The sequence below is a fragment of the Sphaerodactylus townsendi genome, linkage group LG10, assembly GCF_021028975.2.
Source record: "Sphaerodactylus townsendi isolate TG3544 linkage group LG10, MPM_Stown_v2.3, whole genome shotgun sequence".
Taxonomy (NCBI): Eukaryota; Metazoa; Chordata; class Lepidosauria; order Squamata; family Sphaerodactylidae; genus Sphaerodactylus; species Sphaerodactylus townsendi.
In genome coordinates, this window is record NC_059434.1 from 43346016 (window position 1) to 43372263 (window position 26248).

Consider the following 26248-nt stretch of genomic DNA (forward strand, 5'->3'; position numbering starts at 1 on the left):
GGGATGGGGGCTTTCCAGTGTTTTGCACTGAGTGTCACATGTATGACTATCTGCCACTAGGACAGAAGTCGTGGGTGTGCCCTCGCTGCAATGAGCTCCTGGCACTCAAGGAACGTGTCCGTTCTCTTGAAGCCAAGGTGGCAGACCTGGAGAAGCTGAGAGAGGCAGAGAGGGCAACAAACAAGGCTTTCAGGGACCTAGCAGCCGGGTCCCACTCCCAAGGTGACATCTCTTCAGATGTCATGGAGAATGAGAGTCTGGGTGACAGAGGGTGCCAGTCTGAGGTGGGGGAAGATGTTCCCTTAGATGGGACCCCTTCCTTAGCTAGTGGTCAGATATCCTCTCGCACTGAGGATACCCCTCGGGGAGGTGGGGGGCTCCTTGTAGTGGGTGATTCGATCATCTGGTGTAGAGAGGGTTGGGTTTGTGACAGGCGTGATGAGCGCATGGTGACTTGCCTGCCTGGTGCGAAGGTTGCGGATGTCACGCTTCGTCTAGATAGGCTGTTAGACAGTGCTGGGGTGGAGTCAGCAGTTGTGGTCCACATTGGTACCAATGACATTGGGAAATGTAGCCGGGAGGTTCTGGAAGCTAAATTTAGGCTGCTAGGAAAAAGGTTAAGACCCAGGACCCCCAAAGTGGCATTCTCTGAAATGCTACTCCGCTCCACGCCAAGGGCTTGAGCTAGGCAAGCGGAGATACAGGGTCTCAATGCGTGGATGAGAAGGTGGTGCAAGGCAGAGGGTTTCAGATTTGTCAGGAACTGGGGAACCTTTTGGGATAAGGCAGGCCTGTACAAAAGGGACGGCCTCATCTTAACCAAAGAGGAACCAGGCTGCTGGCGCTCAACATTAAAAAGGTGGCAGAACAGCTTTTAAACTGATCCCTGGGGGAAAGCCGACAGGAGCTGAGGTGACTTCGGTTGGGAATACAGAGTCCATGGGGATGCAGACAGAGAAGGAGGTTTTTCTAAATCAACCACATACAAGTGAGGAGCACAGCAATATGATAAGTGATAGTGTCTACAAAAGGCTAGAGGGCAAAACACATAAATCCCAGGTTAGGGACAGAGACAGAGTATACAAGTGTCTCTATGCTAATAGTAGAAGCGTTCGACCTAAAATGGGGAGCTGGAGTACAGAGTTTTGAAGGAGGACATTGATATAGTGGGCATCACAGAGACATGGTGGAATGAGGAGAACCAGTGGGATGCTGTTATCCCAGGTTACAGGCTCTACAGGAAGGATAGGACAGGGCGCTACATCAAAGAGAGCATAGTGTCACATAAAATAGACAATGCAGGGGAGCTGATTCCTCTACAGAAGCACTGTGGATATCAATACCAGGGGTGAAGCATAGTTTAACATTAGGAATATATTATCGTCCCCCTGACCAAAGCGCACAAGAGGATTCTAGATGGAAAAAGAAATTAGAGAGGCCAACAAAAGCAAAAATGTCGGGGTAATGGGCGATTTTAACTATCCCCATATAAACTGGAAAAATGCATGTTCAGGTCATAGTAAGGAGAGAACATTCCTGGATATGCTAAATGACTGTGGCTTAGAGCAGATGGTTGTAGAACCAACCAGCAGATGTGATCCTAGATCTAATTCTATGTGGGACTCCAGGACCTGGTGCGGGAAGTCAGTGTTGTTGAGCCGATAGGGAACAGCGACCACAATGCGGTCAGATTCAGTATCTCTGCATGAGAACAAGTGACAACTACTAATGTAGTTAAATTTGCCTTCAGAAAGGGAAATTTCTCAAAGATGAGGGGATAGTGCGCAGGAAGCTGAAAGGGAAAATCAAGATAGTCAAAAATGTCCAAGATGCTTGGAGGTTATTTAAAAACACAGTCTTAAAAGCTCAGCTGGAATGTGTTCCACAGGTTAGGAAAGGCAGCGCCCAGTCCAAAAGAAAGCCACCATGGTTAACAAGGGACGTTGAGGAAATTATTAGGAAAAAAAAGATGTCTTTTAGAAAATGGAAGTCCAACTTAACTGATGAAGAATACCAGACAGAACACAAATGGTGGCAAAAGAGAAGCAAGTTAGCTGTAAGGGAGGCAAAAAAGGATTATGAGGAACACATGGCTGTGAACATCAAGACTAGCAACAAACAGTTCTTCAAGTACATCAAAAGCAGGAAGCCAGCAAGGGACGCGGTAGGCCCGTGAGGTGACAAAGGAACAAAGGGTGTGCTAGGAGAGGACAGGGAGGTTGGAGAAAAGCGGCGTGAATGCTTTGCATCTGTCTGCACCCAAGAGGAGGGGAGGGAACGTGCTGCACCTGAACCAAGCCTCTTAGGAGGCTTAATCCGAGGAACTAACGAAGATAGTGGTAGACAAGGAAGAAGTTCTGGCAGCCATTGATAAACTAAATGCTACCAAATCCCCTGGCCCAGATTGCATTCACCCAAGAGTTCTTAAAGAGCTCAAGCATGAAATTGCTGATCTTCTCACTTTAATATGCAACTTATCCTTGAAATCAGGCTCCATCCCTGAAGACTGGAAGATGGCCAATGTCACACCAATCTTTAAGAAAGGAACTAGAGGGGACCCGGAAAATTACAGGCCAGTCAGTTTGACATCTGTTCCTGGTAAATTAGTAGAATCTGTCATTAAAGATAAAATTATAAAACATGTACAAAAGCAAGACCTGCTGAGAAAGAGTCAGCATGGCTTTTGCAGAGGCAAATCCTGTCTTACAAACTTACTAGAGTTCTTTGAGGATGTAAACAGGCATGTGGATAAGGGGGGAACCAGTGGACATTGTCTACTTGGATTTCCAAAAGGCTTTTGACAAAGTTCCTCACCAGAGACTATTGAGAAAACTCAGCAATGAAGGAATAAGAGGGGAAGTCCTCCTATGGATTAAAACTGGTTGAGAAACAGGAAGCAAAGAGTGGGTGTAAATGGGAAATTCTCACAATGGAGAGATGTCAGGAGTGGTGTCCCCCAAGGATCCGTTTTGGGACCAGTGCTCTTTAACCTATTCATAAATGACCTGGAAGTAGGGGTGGGTAGCGTGGTGGCCAAGTTTGCAGATGATACCAAATTATGTAGGGTGCTGAGCACCACCAAGCACTGCCCGGAGCTCCAAGCCGACCTTGATAAATTAGGTGAGTGGGCTAAGAAATGGCAAATGCAGTTCAATGTAGCAAAATGCAAAGTGATGCACATAGGGGCAAAAAATCCAAACTTCACATACACGCTACAGGGGTCAGTGCTATCAGTCACAGACCAGGAAAGGGATTGGGCGTCTTAGTTGATAGTTCCATGGGAATGTCAACTCAATGTATGGCAGCTGTGAAAAAGGCAAACTCTATGCTGGGGATAATTAGGAAAGGAACTGAGAATAAAACTGCAAAGATTGTCATGCCCTTATATAAAGCCGTGGTGCGACCGCACTTGGAGTACTGTGTTCAGTTCTGGTCGACACATCTCAAAAAGGATATTGAAGAGATAGAAAAAGTGCAGAGAAGGGCAACGAGGATGATTGAGGGACTGGAGCACCTTCCTTATGAGGAAAGGCTGCAGAGTTTGGGACTCTTTAGTTTGGAGAGGAGACGTCTGAGGGGGGATATGATTGAAGTCTATAAAATTATGCATGGGGTAGAAAATGTTGACAGAGATAAATTTTTCTCTCTTTTTCACAATACTAGAACCAGGGGGCATTCATTGAAAATGCTGGGGGGAAGAATTAGAACTAATAAAAGGAAACACTTCTTCACGCAACGTGTGATTGGTGTTTGGAATATGCTGCCACAGGAGGTGGTGATGGCCACTAACCTGGATAGCTTTAAAAGGGGCTTGGACAGATTTATGGAGGAGAAGTCGATTTATGGCTACCAATCTTGATCCTCTTTGATCTGAGATTGCAAATGCCTTAACAGTCCAGGTGATCGGGAGCAACAGCCGCAGAAGGCCATTGCTTTCACATCCTACATGTGAACTCCCAAAGGCACCTGGTGGGCCACTGCGAGTAGCAGAGAGCTGGACTAGATGGACTCTGGTCTGATCCAGCTGGCTTGTTCTTATGTTCTTATGTTCTTATCCTTGCTCAACATCTTGTAGAACTATAACTGAAGCAGATATGGTTTATGAGATTTTTTCCTAATCCTTGCCCATCCTTTCTGTACAATATATATTTCTAACCTGGCCTTCTTTCAAGGCACTCAGTACAACATACATGTTCTCTTCTTCTATCCTGACAATGAGAGAAAAATTATAATACAGTTAAAAATTACTTACGAAAAGAATGTTTAGCTATCAAGTTCTGCAAGGGAATCCTAGTTCAGCCTTTCATAAGAAGATGGTTAGGCTTAAAGCTAAAGAGATACTCAAAACCACGAAATGACACAAGAGCTGGATCTTATCTGCCATAAATGATGTTTATTTAGAATTATGTTTATTTAGAGTTACTTCATTTATACCTGATCTTTCTCCTTTCTGAGAGCCCAAAGCAGCTCATATTGTTCTGTTCTCCAAGACTATGAGACTGACCCAACAAGCTTTCCAATCAGACTCAGGATTCAAACCTTAGTTGAGCAGGTACATTTCTATTCATCTTCTATATGTAAACATTCTGGCATCTTATTGTGTGTGCTACTTACAACATTCGTAGGTTTTCAGTTCAAAGGCATATTGAGACATCCTTTCATTGTAAACTGCAAAATATTTATCCAGCTGCTGAGACCATCCATTGTTATCACCTAATAATAATGATATGGCAGAAATGTTACAATCATTGTTATTCTGTATTTATAAAACCATCTAAAGCATACTAGGTATTTTAAGAGGTAAAAGATAAACAAATGCGGACTTTCAAACCCAGGATGTTAATAAAAAGGTTATTCCAAAATAATGGGGCACGAAGACAAAATTTAATGAATTAAGGATCCTCATGAACAGGACTGATATGTGCATGACGTGCACAAGAACATAAGAACAAAGGAAAAGCCATGCTAAATCAGACCAAGGCCCTTCAAGTCCAGCAGTCTGTTCACACAGTAGCCAAACAGGTGCCTCTAGGAAGTCCACCACACTAGCTTTCATAGGGTGGCTTCTGTTGCAGTAGCAAGCAACCAGATCTAGTTGAGTCATGCCAATTGAGTGGTACCAAGTCGCTCAGAAGTTGCTTGCAGTCCTAGGATTGCTAATCTCCTCATGGGACCTGAAGATCTCCCAGAATTAAAACTGAACTCCAGACTACAGAAATCTGTCCCTCAGATAAAATAACTGCTTTGGAGGGTAGACTCTATCATATTCAGCTGATGTTTCTCCCCTCCCCAACCCTGTACTTCTCAGACTCCACCACAAAATCTCCAGAAATTTCCCAACCTGGAGCACCTAGCTTAGGTGCCCACCCTCAAAAGCCCAGAATCAGAAATTTGCCACTCCCCTTGCTTTTAGGGAGAGAACTGTTGCTATGTAGCAACAGCCATTGAGGGAATCTATTGCTTAAAGTTACAGGCTGTAAAGAGGGGATTGGAATGTGACAGTTTTTCTAGCACCTGCTTTGCTGTTGCAGTTGTGCTATCTCTTGCTTGTGCTATTGCAGTTGTGCTATCTCTTGCTTGGCACTATTTCCAGACTGGTCTGGCCTTGCCTGTATGTGAGAGTTTCGGAGGAGGCTGGACCAAAGTTCTCTTGATCTCTGTCTGTACTTTTGATATTCAGTTCTCTCAAGAACTATGACCAATCTAGCCATATTAATAAAGATCTTTCTGCTTTCATGAAGATTCTATTGTGTGGACTCAGTTTGTTACACAGGCACTCATGTAACAAGATTTTACATTTTTCTACAATCCTGGGGCCCTTTTTAGCTTTGTGTAAAGATCTGTCTTATGGATTCTAAGCACTAGTCACTGGATTTATGCACCCAAAAATTTATGTACCTAAAAATTTGGCAGACCTGGCTATTAGAATATAAGATAATGTAACTGCAAACCCTTGCTAATATTATGAACAGACTTTTGTGGAGGAGGTAATATTTTCCCATGATCTATCAAAGAGGTAAAAGGATGCTTCCTCCCTTTCATGCATGGTAATGGAATGTTAACCTGATTTAGTGGTGATACATGTTAGATTTAGTATACATTTTAATTTTGAAATTTCGCTGAATTGAATCCAAGAATCATAATTTTATGCAGGATTATCTTCTCAAATCAAATCAAATCAAATCAAAAACCTTTAATGGCATATTATAAATAATTAGCATACTGGATTATCTTCTCCTTTCAAGAACATAAGAAGAGCCCTGCTGGATCAGATCAATGGTACATTATGTCCACTCAGCAGTCAACCAGTTGCCCTGGAGGGGCAGACAAATCTTGGCAAAGAAGTCAAGACCTTCCCCTGATGCTGCCTCCCAGCACTGGTAATTCAAACAGCTGCTGCCTCTGTATACTGTTCTTAAGATTTCACAGCACTTGTAATAACCTTAACAGTGTAAGCCACAACACACAATATTTGAGACTTGAAACTTGTGGAACTTGAAACTTTAAAAGAAAAGGTAGACTCAGCTGTGTTGCTATGATCTGTAGAAAAAACAAATGCTCAGGAGAATCTGCCTTTTTCTGCCAATGGAAACACTGGGCTGATGCTCCATCTGATCTTAATGACAACTGAAATGGAATTTAGCAAATCTTCACAGTATGACAAAATTTCCAAGAATTTTTAAAACGGATCCACTGTCCCCTTTCATACATTTCCCTTTCATAAATTATGGTATGGAATTAAAATGAATTATTTTCTTGTGCACAGCTCTAAGTACCACCCTAAACGGTGCTGTACCCTTCTAAATCCATTGATTTGTACAGGCTCAGAAGGCTATAAATTGATGCCCACAATACCCTTACTTCAGAGGATTTTGTTTTTTCTCTCTGGTTTGACTCCAACCATTCAGCCTCTCATTTCTCCCGGACCCTGAATCCCTATCCGCCGACATGGTGCTGTGCTTTCTGTATTCCTCTGGTCAATATCATCTGCCAATGTAGCTTTTTCGCCACAACGGACATGTCTCTTTTTCTTTTATAGGCTTATTTTTTGTAGGTAGGCAGCTGTTCTAGGGAAAGGTTTTATGTTGTCTTTGCTGTTTCATCACATTGCATTTCTAGCCTGTATTTTTCATCACTCCTCTACTATATTTCATAGATCATTTAACTTCTGTTTCTGTTAGCAATCTTTTAAAAATAAACATTTGTTGAAGAACCCTTTTTTAAATTTATATCCTAGAGGAGACTCAAAGGGGCTTACAAGCTCCTTTCCCTTCCCCCCCTCACAACAAACACCCTGTGAGGTAGGTGGGGCTGAGAGAGCTCAGAAGAACTGTGACTAGCCCAAGGTCACCCAGCTGGTGTGTGTGGGAGTGCACAGGCTAATCTGAATTTCCCAGATAAGCCTCCACAACTCAGGCGGCAGAGCGTGGAATCAAACCCAGTTCCTCCAGATCAGAGTGCACCTGCTCTTAACCACTATGCCACTGCATGAATACATGAATAAAGCTCTGTCTGCATGTGTAGGAACCCTAAAAAGCCAGAATTCCAGCAAAGAGAGAGAGAGAGAGAGAGAGAGAGAGAGAGGACTGAATATATGATCTTTCCGATGAACATGTACAAATCTGAGGTGGAACTTGCTGCCATTTTCATTTGCTGTACACATTTAGAATGTATGAAAGAGACTGGCATAAATGTAAAGGTTGGGATGAAATGCAAGACTACTCAATAAAAAAGAATGAAACTGAAATTATTGATTCCATTTACTGGACATCTATTTAGGTCCACAGTAAAGTGAAAGATACTCAGTGTGGGTTTTTTCCTGACTAGAGAAAAGTTTTCTATGGCTATCATTTACAATTCTAGTCACATAAATACACATGCATTCCAGCAAAAAGGTTATAAACGTTTATAACCCTGAGCCATCTGCAATAGATCTTTTCAATGATTTTGGTATTCTAAAAAAGGATGAACAAAGACTAAACTCGGAAAATAGCAGCTTTTGAAAATGGGTAACAGCTGATAACTATGTTCTTTTTAATATGGTGCAGTGTATTATCTTCTATATAATCAAGTTTTTAAAATTATATTTCAATTGACGCATTGTTTTTTTAAAATGTGTTCTCCTAACCCTATGATTAATCATGGCTATCATGGAACTGGGTTACTTGAACACCATGTACTTCTGGAAGGAGTTTTTCTGTATGTGGCAACTGTAAATATCAGTGGCATTGCCTTATTCATGAGTGAGTCCCACATAAATCAACACAACAATTCACAAATATGATGAATTCTGGCTCCATGCACATATGCAGAATAATTCACTTTCAATCCACTTTCAATGCACTGTGCAGCTGGATTTTACTATGTGAAATAGCAAAATCCACTTGCAAACAATTGTGAAAGTGGATTAAAAGTTCATTATTCTGCATGTGCAGAAGGGGCCTCTGTTTCAGACATGATATCAATTTCTGTTTCATTGGTTTAAAATATTGTATACTGATATATTTTGGAGGGATGTCTTATATTAGGGGAAACAGGGTATATACAGAGGAATAGCTATAAGGGGGATGGGGTGCACTGTGCACTGGGCATGTGCTGGTACGGGCAGAAAATCACCCCCTGCTCCCTGCCCCCTCATCCCGTCCCGCCTTGCCAGGCCTGACTCGGCCCCACCAGCCTGGCCCATCACCAATTGGCAGAAAAAGGTAAGGGGGGGAAATGGCGCCGGCACCCGGGCACCATTTTGCCCCGGGCTCCATTTTCTCCCCCACGCCCCTGCCTATATAGTCAATGATACCACTAAATAAAGACAAAATGAATGAAAATACATCAAAATGAATGAAAATACATTTGTGACTCTTTTAAGCAAGAAGCTGATAAACTGGTTTTACAGTCATACCAATCAAATATCATGAGTAAATGGCCTATCAACATAGCACTTGTAAAATATGAATTATGATGCAGTTCCAAGGTCTTTGTTCACGTACCACAGTTTTCTTCATCTGCTTGATTCCCACAGTCATCTTGTCCATTGCAGTGTAGAAACTGAGGCAAACACTTAGTGATATTCCCACAAGGGAAATAGCCAAGAGGACACATCACACCATATCCAAAATCAGGGTTTCTAGAAGTAGCATGTATAGCTAAAAAGAGAGATTGAAGGGATGAGAAGGAAGAAAGATACTATGCATTATTTAAACAAAGTTTTTCAACATTTGTGTTTATTGACTTGTTTAAATAATTCTTCATTTATTTTCAGCTGTGGAGAGTAAATTTTGACTAGGGCTGCTATAGGCATGATAGAATGAAATAATTGTACTTCTTTGATGAGATTGTACCCTCCATTTTAGGAATTTACTCAAGTTATCAAATTATTCATCTTATCCTCCCTTTCCATTATTCAGTCACACCTTAACTATCACGATGAGTATAATATTACCTGGTTGGCCTGTTAAATGTTCTTAGCAAGCAGCGAGAAAATTTTATTAATTATGAAACTTCTTTGATGTTTATCCAATACTGATTGGCTCCTTTTATCTGATAAACTTACCTTATTCCTCTAGCTCCTAGGACCAGTATTCCCTAACCTAAGGCTAAGTTTGAGCCTGAGTTTTCTTTTGCATTACCTTCATTTCATCAACATTAACGACATAAGTCATCCAAAAATGCTCACCCCAGAAGCAGCACTTTTTAGATGCTTCACCCAAAAAATGTTTCCTTCGCTACCCTAAAAGCCACATAGATTGTGCTGGAAATGGATTTGCCCAAAAGGATGGTGGGTTACCAAATTAATAAGGCAAAGGTATTTTTGAGTATATATCCCTGAGAAAAATTCTTTTCTGGGGAATAATGGAGTTCAATGGCATTCCCGAATACTGGAAGAAGAAACAAAAATATAGAAACCTCATTTTGCCACTGGCCAATGTGCAACAACGGTGCAAACCGCTTTCCCAATCCTCAACGAAAATTGCACTCTCAAATGGCAGGAATCCTTTGACCACTAGAATCTTTTTGGCCAGGGAAGTAGCTAACCAAAAAAATCCCATTCACCATGGAACACTGTCACCAAAGATGGTTTATAACCACCAAGACCATGTGGAACATCAGAGGCTCTTCTTCATTCAGAGATTTACTGGTTTAGGAGCATAGCTAAATTATCTTAGAAACTAAAATTCAGTATCCCTTGATTGTTCTCTTAATAGAAGTGTACAGATGTGGGATCTTGACTTCCTAATTATTCTTGAAATGTTTTGTATGTTCAGAAATAGGAGATTTTTTTCCAGCAGCTGAATCTGTATTTTAATTAAATCTGTATGTAAATCTGTGTTTTAAGTATATTATGTAGAAACCATCCTTGATTTTACTCACTGTATAGAAACTTTGTAAGTAAATTGTGAGGCACACACCTGGCTGTCCCTGATCTAGCTATAACTGGTAAGCTAGCAAACATAGTTCACCCAAATTCACCTTTCACACCTACACTGTGGGGCAGATGTTTTTAACTTTTTCTAATATGCTATTTTTCATATAGAAATCTTTCCTTTATTCAGATGTTGACAAAAAATGAACAAAAATGAAGTTTAGGATCTAATCACTTGTGACATTTTACATGCGTACACTTTCGGATCATGTCCATCTGGTTAGCCCTGTCGCCATGTTGAACTTATGCATACCATTTAGGAGCAAGAGGGCGAGTGCCTTCACTGAATACTGCCGCACTGACACAGCACCTCTACCATCATCTCCTCTCCCTCCCCTAAGGTTGGAAGTGGTTTTAGAAGTCTAACCTGTTGACCAGCGTGGGGGGAGTGGAGAAGAAAGGGAAGAACCGGGAAGGATGCCGCCGGCAGTGCCAAGGCCTGCGGCGGCAAGGTCGGGCAGGAGCCCAAGGAGGGGGCCGCTGCCCCGTTAAGTCCGGGGAGGGGCCTCCGGGCCGCCCCTGGACATTCATTAACCAAAATGATTTTCTTTATGGCATATTGCAGATCTTCCTGTTCAAAATAAGTTTTGCAAAAGTTAAAAATAGGCCAGGTTAGTCTTCCATATTTAAAGTTGCTGGGAGACAAGAAGAAAATTGTCTTGACATGGAACATGAACATTGAATGGCCATAGAAATGGAGGGCAGGAGGGTTTTTTCTTGACCTTTCATCCTAGCTGGTTTCTCTCAAAAAATCAAAGCATGAAAAAACACCAGTAGTTTTCCACCGTCGAATTATTAGAGGCCGTGAGAAATGCTTTATAGTCATGTGAAAATACATCCAATGTTGGGAGGGGAAAATCAAGATAGCAGATCACTAATCAGGAGAATTGTTGCTTTATGCAGCAATACCCTCTCACCTTCAGGGTTTTCTCACAGCTTGTCAAGTTTTGGAGATCTAACCCTTTAATAGACAGAGGGACTTATGAGGAGAAGAAATGGTCAGACTCTTATGTTAGAACTTGGCCAGTCTGAATTAGACATAGCTATATAATACCAGACTTGCAACAACTACTCAGAGAAATTGATGTGGTCTCTGCAACTTATTTAAACGATCCTCCTTCAAGCACTGAATAGTTAGACGGAGGAAAAATGTAGGGATATTTTCAGTGGTGGGATTCAAATAATTGAACAACTGGTTGTTTACAAGTACCATTTTAACAATCGATTCTGCCGAAGTGGCGCGAACCTGCTGAATCCCACCACTGGATATTTAGCACCGCAGAGGATAGTCTAAGAGGAATTAGGAAATGTTTTTTGAAACTTACAAGGTAGGAAGAGGCTGGGTCTCAGTGGTAGAGAATCTGATTGGCATGCAGATGGTCCAAGCTCAATACCTGGAATCTCTAGTTAAGAATCAGGCAGTAGGCAATGTGAAACATTCCAGATCGCTGCTGCAGTCTAAGTAGACAATACTGCCTTGATAAACCAGTGGTCTTATTCATTATAAGGCATGCATCTATGTGTGTTCATGTGCATTCAAATCTGTTAGAAGCACTTAGCAGGACATAAGAATTCAAAACACACACATGACCCATCTGCTTGAGAACAGGGATAGGGCACCAGTCAAATCAAACGAACCAGAAATCCTGCCAGATCAGGTCACATTTTTCATAGGAAGCATGCCAAGTGTCACACCAAATTAGACAGTGGAGCTAATTAATCCCATCTGGTTTTCTTCTGTTCCAAATATTATCAATGCTATTTCCCATACATTTTAAATATCATTGTTCATTTTAAATATCAGCATTCTGATAATCTGTTATTGCCCAAAGGTATTTGCATTTGAGCATATTTTGGGCTTCACACTAAAGCTTTTCTATCAGTTACCTGATTCCCATTCTACAGTATTCCAGAAGTTGTACTACTTTCATAGATACTCTTTGGTCTATTTTAGATCTAATAAATAACTTGAAGACTGCTTAAAGTTTTAGAGGTGCTGCTTACAGACAATCACAGTTTTATTTATATATTTATTTATTCCTTGCTTTTCTCACAATGAGAGCCCAGAGGAACTTACAACATCATTCTTCTCCTTCATTTGATTCCTAGAACAACAAGAAAAACTGTGAAGTGCGACAGGGTTATGAATTTGATGACTGACTTTCATTGAGTCAGTAGAGCATTTTATATTTTTGCTACCTCCATGATGCACACTGTTATTATCAACACTACCACTTAGGTAATATTTTAATATTTAAATATATTATCATTTTCTGCCTTTCTGATGTCCTTCCTAAGTTTATAATTGCTTGACTCTAGCTGTATGGTACACATTTTATAAATCTGTGCGTGGTATAAAACCTTCATTTTAATATTTTACTTTCATTCTGAATGACACACCGTCCCTGAGACATTAAAAAGTCCAAAAAGTTTGGGAGAGAGCCTTGACTACCAAAGTCTTTTCAATCAGATGTGCACCTTTCTATCTTTCAGATGGACAGCCCCATCCAAACCCAGAGGTGGTGGGATACCGTGCCAGTGTGGCACTGCCCCACTGCCTCCAAGAGGGCTTTCTGGTGGTGAAGGGAGCAGGAAAAAGCGCCCCCATACCTCCCTGCCACCAAAAAGTCCCATAGAGCACACAGGACTTGTGCCACCAAAAGGGTGGTGTAAGTCCGAGGGCCAGGGTTCCACACACCCAACCATCAACCTATCATCGGCTCCACTGCAAAGAACACCCCAGCCTGCGTCCCACACTGGCATCCAAGCGGGATACCAGCACAGCCCTGCTGGAGCCTGAACTTCCTGGTTCTGCAGCGGAGTGACTGCAGGATGGGTGGCTGCAGGCACATCTGTCTCCTCTACTGGAATAAGCCCTTTTGCCCCACCCACCCCCGCTTGGGTAAGCCCTTTTGGTCCCCCCACCCCCTTTGGATGGAGCTGTAAGACAAGCAACCTGTTTTATTAACAATCTCTCTGATAGTGCAATCCTATACAGAGTTAGTCCTGTCGAAACCATCTTAGACTGGAAGAAGAAGAAGAAGAAGAAGAAGAAGAAGAAGAAGAAGAAGAAGAAGAAGAACAACAACAACAACAACAACAACAACAACAACAACAACAACAACAACAACAACAACAACAACAACAACAACAACAACAACAACAACAACAACAACAACAACAACAACAACAACAACAACAACAACAACAACAACAACAACAACAACAGGAGTTTGGATTTATATCCCCCCTTTCTCTCCTACAGGAGACTCAAAGGGGCTTACAATCTCCTTGCCCTTCCCCTCTCACAACAGTCACCCTGTGAGGTGGGTGGGGCTGAGAGAGCTCTGAGAAGCTGTGACTACCCCAAGGTCACCCAGCTGGCGTGTGTGGGAGTGCACGGGCTAATCTGAATTCCCCAGATAAGCCTCCACAACTCAAGCGGCAGACCTGGGAATCAAACTCAGTTCCTCCAGATCAGAGTGCACCTGCTCTTAGCCACTACGCCACTGCTGCTCCTGTAGTTTTCCCAACTTCCCCCTCTCTCTAGGACCTATTTCTGACACTTGGAAAATATAATGCTGGGGTATACCATGTGGAGTAATAGCCATGTGGGTCAAAAGACTGCGGAGGGGAGCATGAAGGAGGCAAAATCATTCCCTTCTTCCAGTGTGGTGTAGTGGTTAAGAGTAGGTGGAGAAGTGGGTTTGATTCCCCACACCTTCACATGAATCTTATCTGGTGAACCAAATTTATTTTCCTACTCCTAAATTCCTGCTGGCTAACCTTCGGCTAGTCATAGTTCTTCAGAACTTTCTTAGTCCCATCTACCTCACAAGGGCCAATTATGCATGGCGAGGTCCCCTCAATTTCAAAGAGAATTGGCTGGGGAGTCTTTGTTTCGGGGCATTTTTGGCATTATTACCCATTCCCCTGTTGCAGAGGGGCAGGCATTACCCACTAGATGGCTTTTTGCCTGTGTCCGGGGGGGGGGGGGGTGTTTTGCGGGTTCTCTATTGTGCATGTATGCTTAAATTTGAAATATAATATTTAATTTTTTTCTTTAATCTTATCAATATATCCATCTACTGCAGACTGATATATCAACATAAAAAAGGCAAACTATTAAAGAAAAGTCTTGAATACAGCATCTGTACACTTTGCTCGAACACTGATTGTCTTTTAAGGAGGTAAGTGAGAGGGGAGTTATAGCAGTGTGCAAACTGCAAATCCACAAAAGGAAAACATGAACTGCTGTTTGCTAAGCTCCCCAGTCCATCTCCAGATGTGCTGTGAACCCAAGAGTCAAGAACGACTGGCTTTTTGGGGGGTGGTCTGGAATCACTGATTGCTTGTGAATAACTGAGGGAGGCTGGAGACAGTTTGTTGATCAAATGCAATTTGTTGATCAAATGCAGGGGCAAATTGGGTGCTTGAACTGATCGACTAGTCTTATTTTTTTCATTTTTAGTGTTAGTATCGCTTTATCAACCTATAAATATGGTTATTTAATTCTTTAAAAAATCTAAAGATCTAAAGATATGCAGGGGGAGGCCATGGGCAATGAAATAATATGGTAGGACAAGAAGCAGGAAGTAGTTGGCAACAAGGAGGAGGGCAAGGGGGAAGTGTGCAAAGCAGTGCGTGGGAGTGCAGGGGCTAAGACTAGGTGGATGTGGATATGGGCAGAGGGAAAAAGTTTGGGGCAAAGCTGTCCCCACTGGCTAGCAAAGCAAAATTTAAATCATGCTATAAGTGAATGTGCTTGCTGCGGAGAAAGTGAAAAGTGAAAGCAGGGCTAGAGGAAATACATATGTACAAGAAGTTTGCTGTAGCCTGACATTTGCCTCCACCACACAGCAAATACCTTGTGCATAATCAGCCAAGGTGTCTGTTGTGGGGAGAGAAAGGGCAAGTAATTTGTAAGCCCCTTTGAGTCTCCTTACAGGAGAGAAAGGGGGGGGGGGATATAAATCCAAACTCTTCTTCTTCTTCTTTTCTTCCCTCAGTTGAATTCTGTTCATGTAAAAGGCAGGAAACAGTGTCATTGACTTTCATCTTCCTGCTGAAGTTCCCAGCCATTATACTTATTAATTCATCTGAATCCTACAACTCCTGGAATAAACATTCTAGGGGTCAAAAATGGCTGATGGGGGATGAGAAAGTAGGGAAGACAGATGGCCAATAGTGGCTTCTGCAGACAAATAATGGGACTAACCCAAGAATCAGATTTAAGAACTCCTAATATTTTAAAGATTGGCTTCAGCAGCTGATGAGGCATAAGGAACAAAGTGATGGTCAGAGGCAGTATATACTTCCAAGACTAAAGAGACTTGAAGATTCAATTACTTTGAAGACCTCTTAACTCAAAAGTGGTATACTAATTGCATTTATTTAAAATAAATAATACTTAAAGAAGACAAACAATTGCTTGAATAGTCTTTGGATATTTCAAGATGTTGGGAAATCAGGACAGATAAGGGGCTCATGTTTCCTGATTTCCAAATTTATGTCAGCACAGCTCCCTCTCTTGCATATGTTAAACCATATTCAGCGGATTATTTCAATACACAGAATAGAAGCCCCTGTTATAGAATACAGTCTAAAGTAATGCAAACCATGGACCATATATGTTTTGAGAGATTCAAACATAACAAACTTAACTAGAAACTTCTTGGGGCTATGTAGAGTAGACCAATGTGCTCCTTGGAAATTTTGAAGCTGTGTGTGATTATATCAAGATAACTTCAGCTTATTCAACTATTATTTCTACCTTGCCTTTACTTAACCTAGGCCAGGGGTCCCTGATGGGGTGCCTATGGGTGCCATGGTGCCCATCATCATTATCTTTCTTGGTGCCTGCCAAGTAGTTTTGGAAAGTGCATGGTCCCAGGTGGTACTTTGGCCCACTGATTGGCCAATGGAGATTTGATTGGCTGTACAGATTTTTTAAAAATGTTGCTTTGGCAGCAGCAGCCACCACAGCACAAGGATACTCACTGTATGGTATATTTAATGTTGCATTCCTTGATTTTGTCATTGACCAGTTTTTATGTTTTATTTTTCTTAACTATATTTACAACTATAGTTGAAATACACCCAAGAAAATGCATCTTTTTCCCCCAACAAAAAATACACTTTTACCATGAAACATATTTACTTTATGTTCCTTGCCATGAAATCCTAAGAAGTTTACTTCAGTGGATTTTGAAAAGTGTAAGTCTGTTTAGGATTGTACTATAAGAGAACATTTAACTCTTCCTTAATGACTATTGAAGTCAATGGAAGTCATACAAAAACAACCAGCTGGAAAGGGCACCTGTGTTCCCTTCTTAGTCAATTTGTAATTGCTGTTAGCAGTGGAATAATACTGATCCTACAATGAAAGCTGTAACCAACTGGAAATACATACCTCTTTGAGTATTCAAATGAAACAATCAAAAACTTCTTCTAGAAAGCAGAATGAATTGAAAGCTACCACTGTGAAATAATATTTAGCATCTTAAGGAAAGCACAGAGCTCTTCTACATTCTGGCTGTTTGTAAGAGCTCAGCTGGGATTCATGAATTCTGAGTATAAAGTTACACATCATTAAAAACATGCAGTATGTTGACATCATGGATAATAACAATTGCCAAATATATACTTAATGTTTGCATTTCTGAAACATTTGAAATGATGGTGTATCACAATACAGCAAAGAGCCACAGTCCTCCCCCCCCTTTTAAATCACAAAGGTTAATTAAAAAAACCATTTAGTAACGTTTGCCATATACCTCTTTCAGTCACAGTAAGCATACTTACAATTTGCTCCAATGGCTATGAATAGGTAGAATAAACAGCTAGATGGCATCTCTCACAGCAGTGAAATGAAGAAATTACTATTGTCCCCCAAATTTCACACAGAACCTCAGCAATTTCTATTTCTGGTCAAACGCTGTCTATAGGAAGCTTCTGATATGTTCCTTTCTTCTTCTCTCTTTCTGCTTTGCAATCTCTCTCTTTCATACTGCGAACAGAGGCATATGCACACACTATCCAACCCTGAACGAGAGAGGGAAAGAGGAGGGGTGGTTCTGGTGGAAACTTTCAAAAATGGACAGTCTCTGCTTGTTTCCTCTGAATTCTTCTTTTCGTGTCCTTCGCCAGACTAATTTTTGGAGGGACACATTGGAAAATATATAGCTTATTCAAATCATCTGTGATCAGAATCATCTGTAATATTTTATCAATACAGGGGGGTTTATTTTAAGTCACTAAGAGGAGAGTGAGATGGCAGTATGATCTCACTTCAGTGGACTTATTCTAAGTAAAGCAATAGTTTACCTTCAGGAGAAAGGAGATTTTCTTTGCTTTTTTTTTTTTACTGAGGGCAGTTTAGATTACAATGGAAAATTTTGTAGTAACAAAAACATCCACTTGGACCATAATAGAAGGATTAAAAAATTGCCAAGAATTTTAGTTCCTTAAGAGCAGACATGGGGGTGAGAAGCAAAGAAAATAAAATGAAGATTGCAGAGGGAAATGAATTCTTTAATAACTTGTGCAACCCCTACGTGTTTCACATATAGATTCGTTAGGGGGAATCTCATAAAATGAAAAAAAAACACAAAATAATAATTAAAACATGTGATACATGATTAAAAATGTTAGAAATTATTTTGAAAATTATACCTATGAAAACTCATCAAGCATATTTTATTAACAGAGCACATATTACTTGGTGTTAATTTTTCATTTTATTTGATTCCCCTTGATGAAGCTGCATGCAAAACATGTAGGGGCTGCAAAAATAATTAAGGCATTCATTTCTATCTATACATTTATTTCCTTGCCTAAGTTTTGCTTTGGTGCAACCACTTTATTTTCTTCATAAAGAAGACATGGACAAAATTCTTACAATATCACTACAAGCCCAATCTGGTGTGTGTGTGTGGGTGGGTGATTTGACTCTTGGAGCCAGCATCAGGACACATTGAAACATCTGCCCACCTTGCCAATATGTCATTCTGATGGAGAGGGCAATTGGGAAGTGATTGTGCACTGCAGTCCTCCATAGTGCCTAACAGAGGTGTACAGGGCTAAAATGGCACCCAGGGGACAACACCTGCTCAAGGTGCCTCTCATGCCCACCATGACCAACTTACCTTAGCTGGTGGCTGCTCTGGTGGTGGTCCCAGGTAGCCAGGCAGGGCCAGGTCTGGTGGGTCTGGGCCAGGTCGAGGGGTACCCAGTGGGCTGGAGCAGCTGGGCCATGAGCCTGCCACAGGTAACCCCTTGGCCTGGCCCCACCAGGCTGCTCCTTCAGCTGGTGCCCCCCAAGCCACTTGTTGCTGATTCACGGTCAAAGGCCGGCTCTTGCCCACGGTCAAAGGCCTTGGCTCACAGCTCAGAGAGAAGCCTGAGGCTGGCTCCTGCCTTCTCAGCCTCCCTGCTGACAAGGAGGCCGGCTCTTGGTAGGCTGTCATCTCACTTTCTCATGTATGTCTCTTCCAATACTATTTCCTCTTTCTGCCCTCCTGGCAACCTCCATATCCTCTCTGCTTTCTCTACATCATTCCCTTCTTCTCAGCCATTCATCAACCTACTTTTTATCTGTTTCCCATCTTAAGCTATATTTATTATTTATTTACTTCCTTTATACCCTACCTTTCTCTACAGCGAAAGACAAAGCCGTTTACATTATTCTCCTCTCCTTTTTATCCACACAACAACACTATGAGTTGGTTAGGCTGGAAGTTTGTGACTGGCTTAAAATCACCTAGTGAACTTCCACTGCAAGACTGAAATTTGAACCTCAGTCTCCCAGACCTTACTTTAAAGACCTTAAACCACACTACCTTTCCTACGGTATCTGCTGCTGAACAGTAGAGAGCAGCAGAGGTGGAGCAAGGGGAAAATGAGCCTGGGGTGTGCACGTACCTGTGCTCCTGCTGCAGTGCCGCCTGCCCCTGCCCCACCACGGAACGCCCCTGGAATGCCTCCGCCACACCCCCTTGATGGCCCAGCCATGCTTCTGCTGCTGCTTTGCCCAGGACGTCACATGCCCCCTGCCCCATGGGCGCTATGCTACTGGAGAGCAGCCAGGCCTAGTTGAGTCATGTCAGTCAAGTGGTATTAAGGCATCCAAAGTTTGCTTCTGGCCCTAGAGTTGCCAATCTCCTAATGATTCTGGCCGTGAAAACCTTTAACAATATATGGCTATATTTTAAATAATAAAATCACATTTATAGTTGCTGCTGTCACTTTAACAGCTGCTTTTTATACTTACTCTTTATCACACTGCAATTCTTATTTGTCCTAACAAAGTATTTGTGCTCTTGGCAGTGTACATGTACCATGCTGTGGCAGTGTTTCTTTGAGCAGAACTTCCTAAATACAGAAGAACAAAGCCCAGCAGTTTTTGGCATTCCTTGCTATAATGATCAGTGTTTTCTTAAAGCGGTACTTTTATCTTGAAAGAGATTTCTTCAAGTATTGTTTCAAAGACACTAAAGAAGACACTTTTTGATTTTTTTCAACAACAATTTTACTTGCAGCTTTGTTTTGTTTCTGAAATGCTTTGTTTAGTTTTTATCCACTTTTGTGGATTCTACCGACCTAATTAAAAGTCTTTATACGTTGCCTTTCTATTGTTCATATTTCAAGGCGGTTTCCAGAGTGCAATAAAATAAAATTTTCTGTAAACAGGCTCTTGGAAATTGATATGTTGCTTTTATTTATAGTATATTAACTCTCCTCCAAAGGTTATCCTTTATTTAGGCTTCTTTCTGTTCTTGATTAGACCACAGTATAGAAAAGCCTTTATGAATCTACTTTGGTGAGAGACTGGTCTCTCTTCATCCACCTCTGAAGCAATCACCTGCTTTCTTGGGTTGGAAAGAAAATTTTGTAAGGTCAGTTGATTGGATGCAGGATGGTTTCTCACCAGTTCCTCTACTGCTCTCTAGATGATCACTTAACTTTCTAAATAGTTATATCTGTGGTATGGTGTATGCAGAAATACTATGTGCTGAGGTGATTACATGGACAAAATGCCAAGAGGGTTGCCTTTTCCAGGTCTTGGCAAGGCCTTTTGTTGCCCTGAGCAACAAATGGGGGGAATAAGCTGGAGACTGGGCTAGATCAATTCCCACAAATTTTGGTAAAATTTGGATTCAGATTTATTTGGGCATAAAATTATCTGTATGCCCAAATAAGACAAATAACATATTTGTATATATTGGAATATTCAGGTATGCCCAAACAATTCGAGTCCGTCTGATTTTTTTGTATTTTTTTGTATTTTTTGCGTTTCGGCCTGCAGGGGCTGCATCTTTAAAGCAAGTGGCACAACAATTTCAGGGTATCAATTGAGGACTCTCCCAATAATACCAACCAAGTTTGACAAAGTTTGGTTCACTGGGTCCAAAGTTATGGACCCCCAAAGTGGGTGCCCCCACCCCCATTGTTTCCAACAGGAGCTAACAGAACAGAGAATCTGGGCAAATTTCTTGGGGTGCCTATCATGGGTGCATTTTTAAAGCTACTGGCACAATAATTTCAGAGACTCGTCGAGAGACTGTCCTGATGATAGGAACTGAGTTTGGTGAAGTTTGGTTCAGGGGGTCCAAAGGGGGTCCAAAGGGGTAGCCCCATCTTCTGTTAGCTTCCATTTGGAAACAATGGGGGATTGGGGCACCAACTTGGGGGTCCATAACTTTGGACCCCCTGAACCAATCTTCACCAAACATGGGTGAGATCATCAGGACAGTGTCCGGATAATTTCCTGAAATTTTGGTGCTGCTAGCTTTAAAAATGCATTCCCTGCAGGCCAAAACACAAAAAACACCAAAAAAATACCCCCAAAAGCCCTAATACCTTGCAAAGAATTACTTGCTTTTCCAGCATTCCAACAAAAGTATGAGGGAGGCTTGATGGGTCATCTGGAATGCCTGGGATATTCTCTTGAATACTGATTCATTGCTAGGATGGGTGCAGATAAGTAATGGTCTGTTTGGAGAGCTGATTAAATCATCTTAAATTGATACAGTGGGAATTAGCTAACCCCATTGTCCAAGCAAGCACACCTCAGGGCCATAGGAAAAGTTCAGCTACTAAGCTTCTTTCTGCCCAGACTTGACACACAAGATAGATTCCAAAACTTTCTGGTGACTCAAGCATCAGCAGCAAAAACAGGGGGTGGGGTGGGGGTGGGGGTGCGGGTGGGGGTGCGGGTGCGGGTGGGGGTGCGGGTGGGGGGTCCTGCTATTGCCAGAGGCCTGGTATTCCTAAGTGTGAAGCTTGCATTTCTACTTTTACTGCTACTCATAACATAAAAGACTTCATTGCTGTGCTGAAGAGAAAGATGTGGTTTGAGTCAACCTAGTTATTCTTTTTTCTGTATTCAGAGGTTTGGCCAGGATAGTTTTAACATACTTAACATGCATGTAGTATTTCGGAGGTATTCAAAGCCAGCAAGGTGTAGTGGTTAAGAGCAGGAGGACACTGCTCCGGAGAACTGGTATGGATTCCCCTGTCCTCCACATGTACTCTTATCTGGTCAACTGGACTTGTTTCCCACTCCTACACCCGAAGTCTACTGGGTGATCTTGGGCTAGTCACAGTTCTATCGGAACTCTCTCAGCCACACCTACCTTATGAGGTGTCCGTTGTGAGGAGAAGAAGGAAAAATGAATTTGTAAACACCTTGAAACTCCTTACAGGAGAGAAAGGTGGGATATAAATTCAAATTCCTCCTCCTCCTCTTCTACATAGATTGTTTCAATAACAATTTAATACCAGGGTTCTTGAGAGATTGCCTCCTTCTGTTTAGTCCAGTTTGGCAGTTAAAATCTTCCTCACAAGTCCTAGTCTATATGTTCTTACCTGCATATGTGAAGTGGCTGGCAACCAAAAAGAGGACTTTTCAGTGGCAACTGAAAGAGTAGTGATAACTCAGCCTTCCCCTTCAGCCTCACTTAGCACCTGCTCTATTTTCTTTTAGGCACAGGCCAAAATATTTCTCTTTCTCCCAGGCTTCTAAGGTATTTTAAAACCGTTTTTATGTTTTGCTATAGGCTGAGGACTTAGTATTGTTAATGGCTTGTTTTAATTACTTATTTTAATACTCTGCCTTGTTCTTAATGGCTGTATGGTTGCATTGTATTATTTTAATCATGGACTGCATGAGAAGATGCACAAAATATTTTCAAATGCATAATTCTTCTTACTTATGCAGTAAGTTACTATTATCATTCTTATACTGAAGAGGGCCTGAGCTGAGCAATACTGTGATCTAAGTTGATGTAACTCTTTCACAGCAAAAGTAAGATTGAACCAGGCTGCCACTTGTCCGCTCAGTTAGTCCTTAGTCATTAAGGTATATTTGCTGTCCCCAAAATTTCTAGTCCATTGCATCAAAAAGAACACTTTGTTTTATGGCATTTAAAAGATTAATAGATTTGTAGTGGTATAAGCTTTCATGAACTACTGGAGCATAATGGTCTCAGCTTGTATAGTATACAAACTGACACACATATGCTGGAGAGATGGGGTGGGAGGGGAGAAAGAAAAAGAGAGAAAGGAGGCCAGAAAGAGAGGTAATAAACCAAGTGTTTATACAAGAGGAATTGACTGTGACATTTCTAAGCAAACTCAAGGGTATTCAAGATAAGCAGTGAGTATTCACAAAAGCAGTAATAGGTGATACCACAATCTTGCTAGACTTGTTAAGCTAGTTTAACACCTGCAGTGTGAGAAGAACTGAGGCTGCCTGCTGATTCCTAAGTAGATAGTACTGAGCTTACTGATGAATTCTTTTGATGCTGAATTTTCACTCTGAAGGTTTTATTTTGGTTGATGAATGGCGACACATAGAGATTAATCATTTTTTGCAAATAAGATGTTAGAAATTCAAATGTTCCTGAGTGCTTTTTGAAAGGCTTTCCTTTCATTCCTTCTCAAGTCTGATAACATCCTATGCCACTATATTGAGGATTGGTTTACAATTTACAATGTGCAAGGTTTGGGTAGTTTTTCATCTGTCCAGTGAATTGCCTTCAGCATTGCAGCTGGTCAGGTAGTCTCTGCTGCTGCATGCTCACAATTTATTGACTTGCTTTAAAATCAGGTACATTTCAAGTAAATGGGCTATTTGTCTGCAGGGGCAGCATTAATCAGACATCTTACTGATGTGTGCTTAGAACTGCTGGGAAAACTATTCCCAGGCAACAGTGTGAATATACACAAAGTATTTGTTATCTAATTTAAAACATTGTCAGCAAAAGTATGTTCCGCTTTATTCAGGCAAGAAAAGCGAGAAAGAGCTTAAGAGCTATCAATATCACAGCACAAATCGCCATACAGGAATTTGGAAGACTCAAAGCAGCCGAGATCTTTTAACGGACATCGCATTTGATGGCCCTACGCCGGCAAAATTCTGCGCCGTGGGGGGTGAGCCGTTCCGCCGCGCAAAGCGTCGCGTGCTGCTACTCGGGAGGCAGGCGGAGGAACGGAGCAGCTCGCGTAGACCGCCTCTTCCCCTTCCTGTCCCCTTTCACCTTGTCCATTAAATTGACTGCTGACCTCTGAAGCCAGCCCATGCCTCCGGCCCCTGGAGTGGAGGACAGTGAGGAAGGCTGAAATAACAAACCGGCTGGCACCAGGCTAAATAGTCGACGAGCTAACATGTTCCAGCGATTACGTTTGTACAGCGCCGCTTCGAACACTATTACCGGCAAAACAATACTTTAAGGTTGTTTTAAAGCGACTGATACCGCCAGAGGGCGCGAATCAAGGTCAGCGATGCGTTTAGCAATTACGCCTGTGCAGGCAAAACTCCCCAGGACAGCGTTTTCTAAATCGGAAGTATAAAGAGCCGTCTTGCCGGAAACTGACCAAAGTTATTGCTGAGGGTTGGGTGAATGAAGGAGACAAAGACCACAGGGGAGATTCCAACATGACAAGGCGTAATTTGAACAGGTGATGGCCCATCACAGCTACAAGAAGCGGTGAATATCCGGCTGATGTTGCTGTTCTAGGATTTGCTTCTTGGAGGAATAACAGTAACTAGTCTGTTGCAGCCGAAAGTAAAAAGAGGAATCTTTAGTAGTTCTTAAAGACCCAACAAGCTTTTATTCCTGAGGCCATTTCATCAGAGGCTTATCGGGTGGTATTCAACAGAATCTCCCTAATCTATTTTGAGCAGGTATCATTAAAAGGAATACGTGGTCGCTCTACATTTGGGGTCCATTCGTATTGCTTATCCGCAAATAATAACAATTTCTTTCTGCAGTTTTTATAGGACAACAAATAAGTCCATGTGCAAAAGCATAAATAGATACTTTTCCATCTCTCAAGAAATTTGATATGGATATATATAGGCCAAAGTGGGAAAAGTGGGGGGAAGCCAATTCTTTATCTGCCTTCATGTGCCAGTGTTGTAATGCAAATTTTCCTATACAATTGAATTTCTTGCTTCAGAGGTTTAGTGCTCCTGCAAAGCTCCATCGCCGAGGCGAGAATTCAGCCCCTAACGGGAAACTGTTTTAAATGATGGAGCAACGGTGAGACAACGCCGAAGTCTGCAGCATTTTCTAGATAAAGATTTTGTCAGATTATTAGTGAAAGCCAAACTGACTTTATAATCTTTATGCCACTTTTAAACCACTCAATAAAGGGCCTCCAAAGACAAGTTTTCTATTGGTCAAGGCGTGCGCAGCTTTAAATGGGATTGAAAAAAATGTGTCTTGAGAGAACTCCACGGCTTCTAAGATGTCCTCAGAAGATCTTTATCTCGAAAGCGATGCCTTTTGAAGTTGCTAAAGGGTGAAGTTTTTTCCTGAAGTCATCTGCAAGTCATCTTCTTCTAGTTGTGTGGACTCAGGAGCTGAGGAGACAATTTATTTTTCCCACCTGACCATTAAAGCTATCTGGTCAGTTTCCTGCCCCATTTTATATCATAAAATCAGCAGAGACTGGAAGAACATTCCTCAACATGGTTATAGCCACAGATATAGCCCGAAGAGAAGAATAAGTTTGCTTTTCCACCCCTCCCTAGCTGTTACCTTGGGCTCCATAGAATATTCTCAGGTCATTCTGTCAATTTCAGGTGGAGATGGAAAAGGGAATCCTTTATTTCTCTCCCCCCACCCAAACCCAAACTGACAGAATGTTTTGTAAGGAATGGACTATCTGAGAGAGTGAGTTGCTCCATTCTCTGCCAACCGACATTTGGGTGGAGAGAAAAAATATAATCTTTCATTCTATCCCGATTATTAGGGCTGCAGAGGACAGGAGTGATCTGCCATAATCTTTGCAGCTCAGGATACAGCTTTGGTGGGAAAGCAATCTGCTTCTCCCTTGCCCACAAGAAACTGCTTGAGCTGCAAAGAGGAAAAACAGCCTCAAAAATTTCTATGCAGAGCTGTTACATTTTCAAGCTACCTGAAGTTGGATCTTCCTTGATATTTTTGGGTTTAGCTGACAGAGCATGGTCTACTAACTAGTTATGTAAGTGCTGTGTTGACATTAGTAATGCCAAAGCTTTTGGGTTTTAGGATGGTGTCAGCCCAAATGCTTGACTTCTGCTGAATCCCTATATTATTAGTCAAGGGAATCTGGAACAGGAATCACAATATTTTTATAGGTATTATATGTTCAACTAGTTTAATGGAAGATGGATTTCAACTAACATTCTTTCAGTAACCTTTAACAATATTGCCATTTTTATGATTCGGTACCAAATGATTATGTAGCATGAGATTTGTATCTGATTGTATTTCAAGTTGTTTCTTATTTCTCAGTTTTTCTACCGTGAAAGAATATTTTTTTTCTAATAAAAGATCT

The 26248-nt window shown here is 41.6% G+C and overlaps 1 protein-coding gene across 2 annotated transcripts in view; it reads right to left on the minus strand.

Moving 5' to 3' along the window:
- RXFP1 (relaxin family peptide receptor 1) overlaps nt 1–17460 on the minus strand; it is a 40885-nt gene extending 23425 nt beyond the window's left edge. Inside the window, exons 1-3 of one of the 2 annotated variants that reach the window (XM_048510094.1) lie at nt 17225–17460; nt 8988–9143; nt 4615–4713 (exon numbers count right to left, since the gene is read on the minus strand). In XM_048510094.1, the coding sequence (XP_048366051.1) occupies nt 4615–4713; nt 8988–9143; nt 17225–17273 (304 nt within the window). In that variant the 5' untranslated portion in view covers nt 17274–17460. Of the gene's footprint in view, nt 1–4614; nt 4714–8987; nt 9144–17224 lie in introns of those variants that run through there. The other variant, XM_048510095.1, reaches the window with a different exon arrangement.
- Between the last annotated feature and the right edge of the window lie 8788 nt (nt 17461–26248).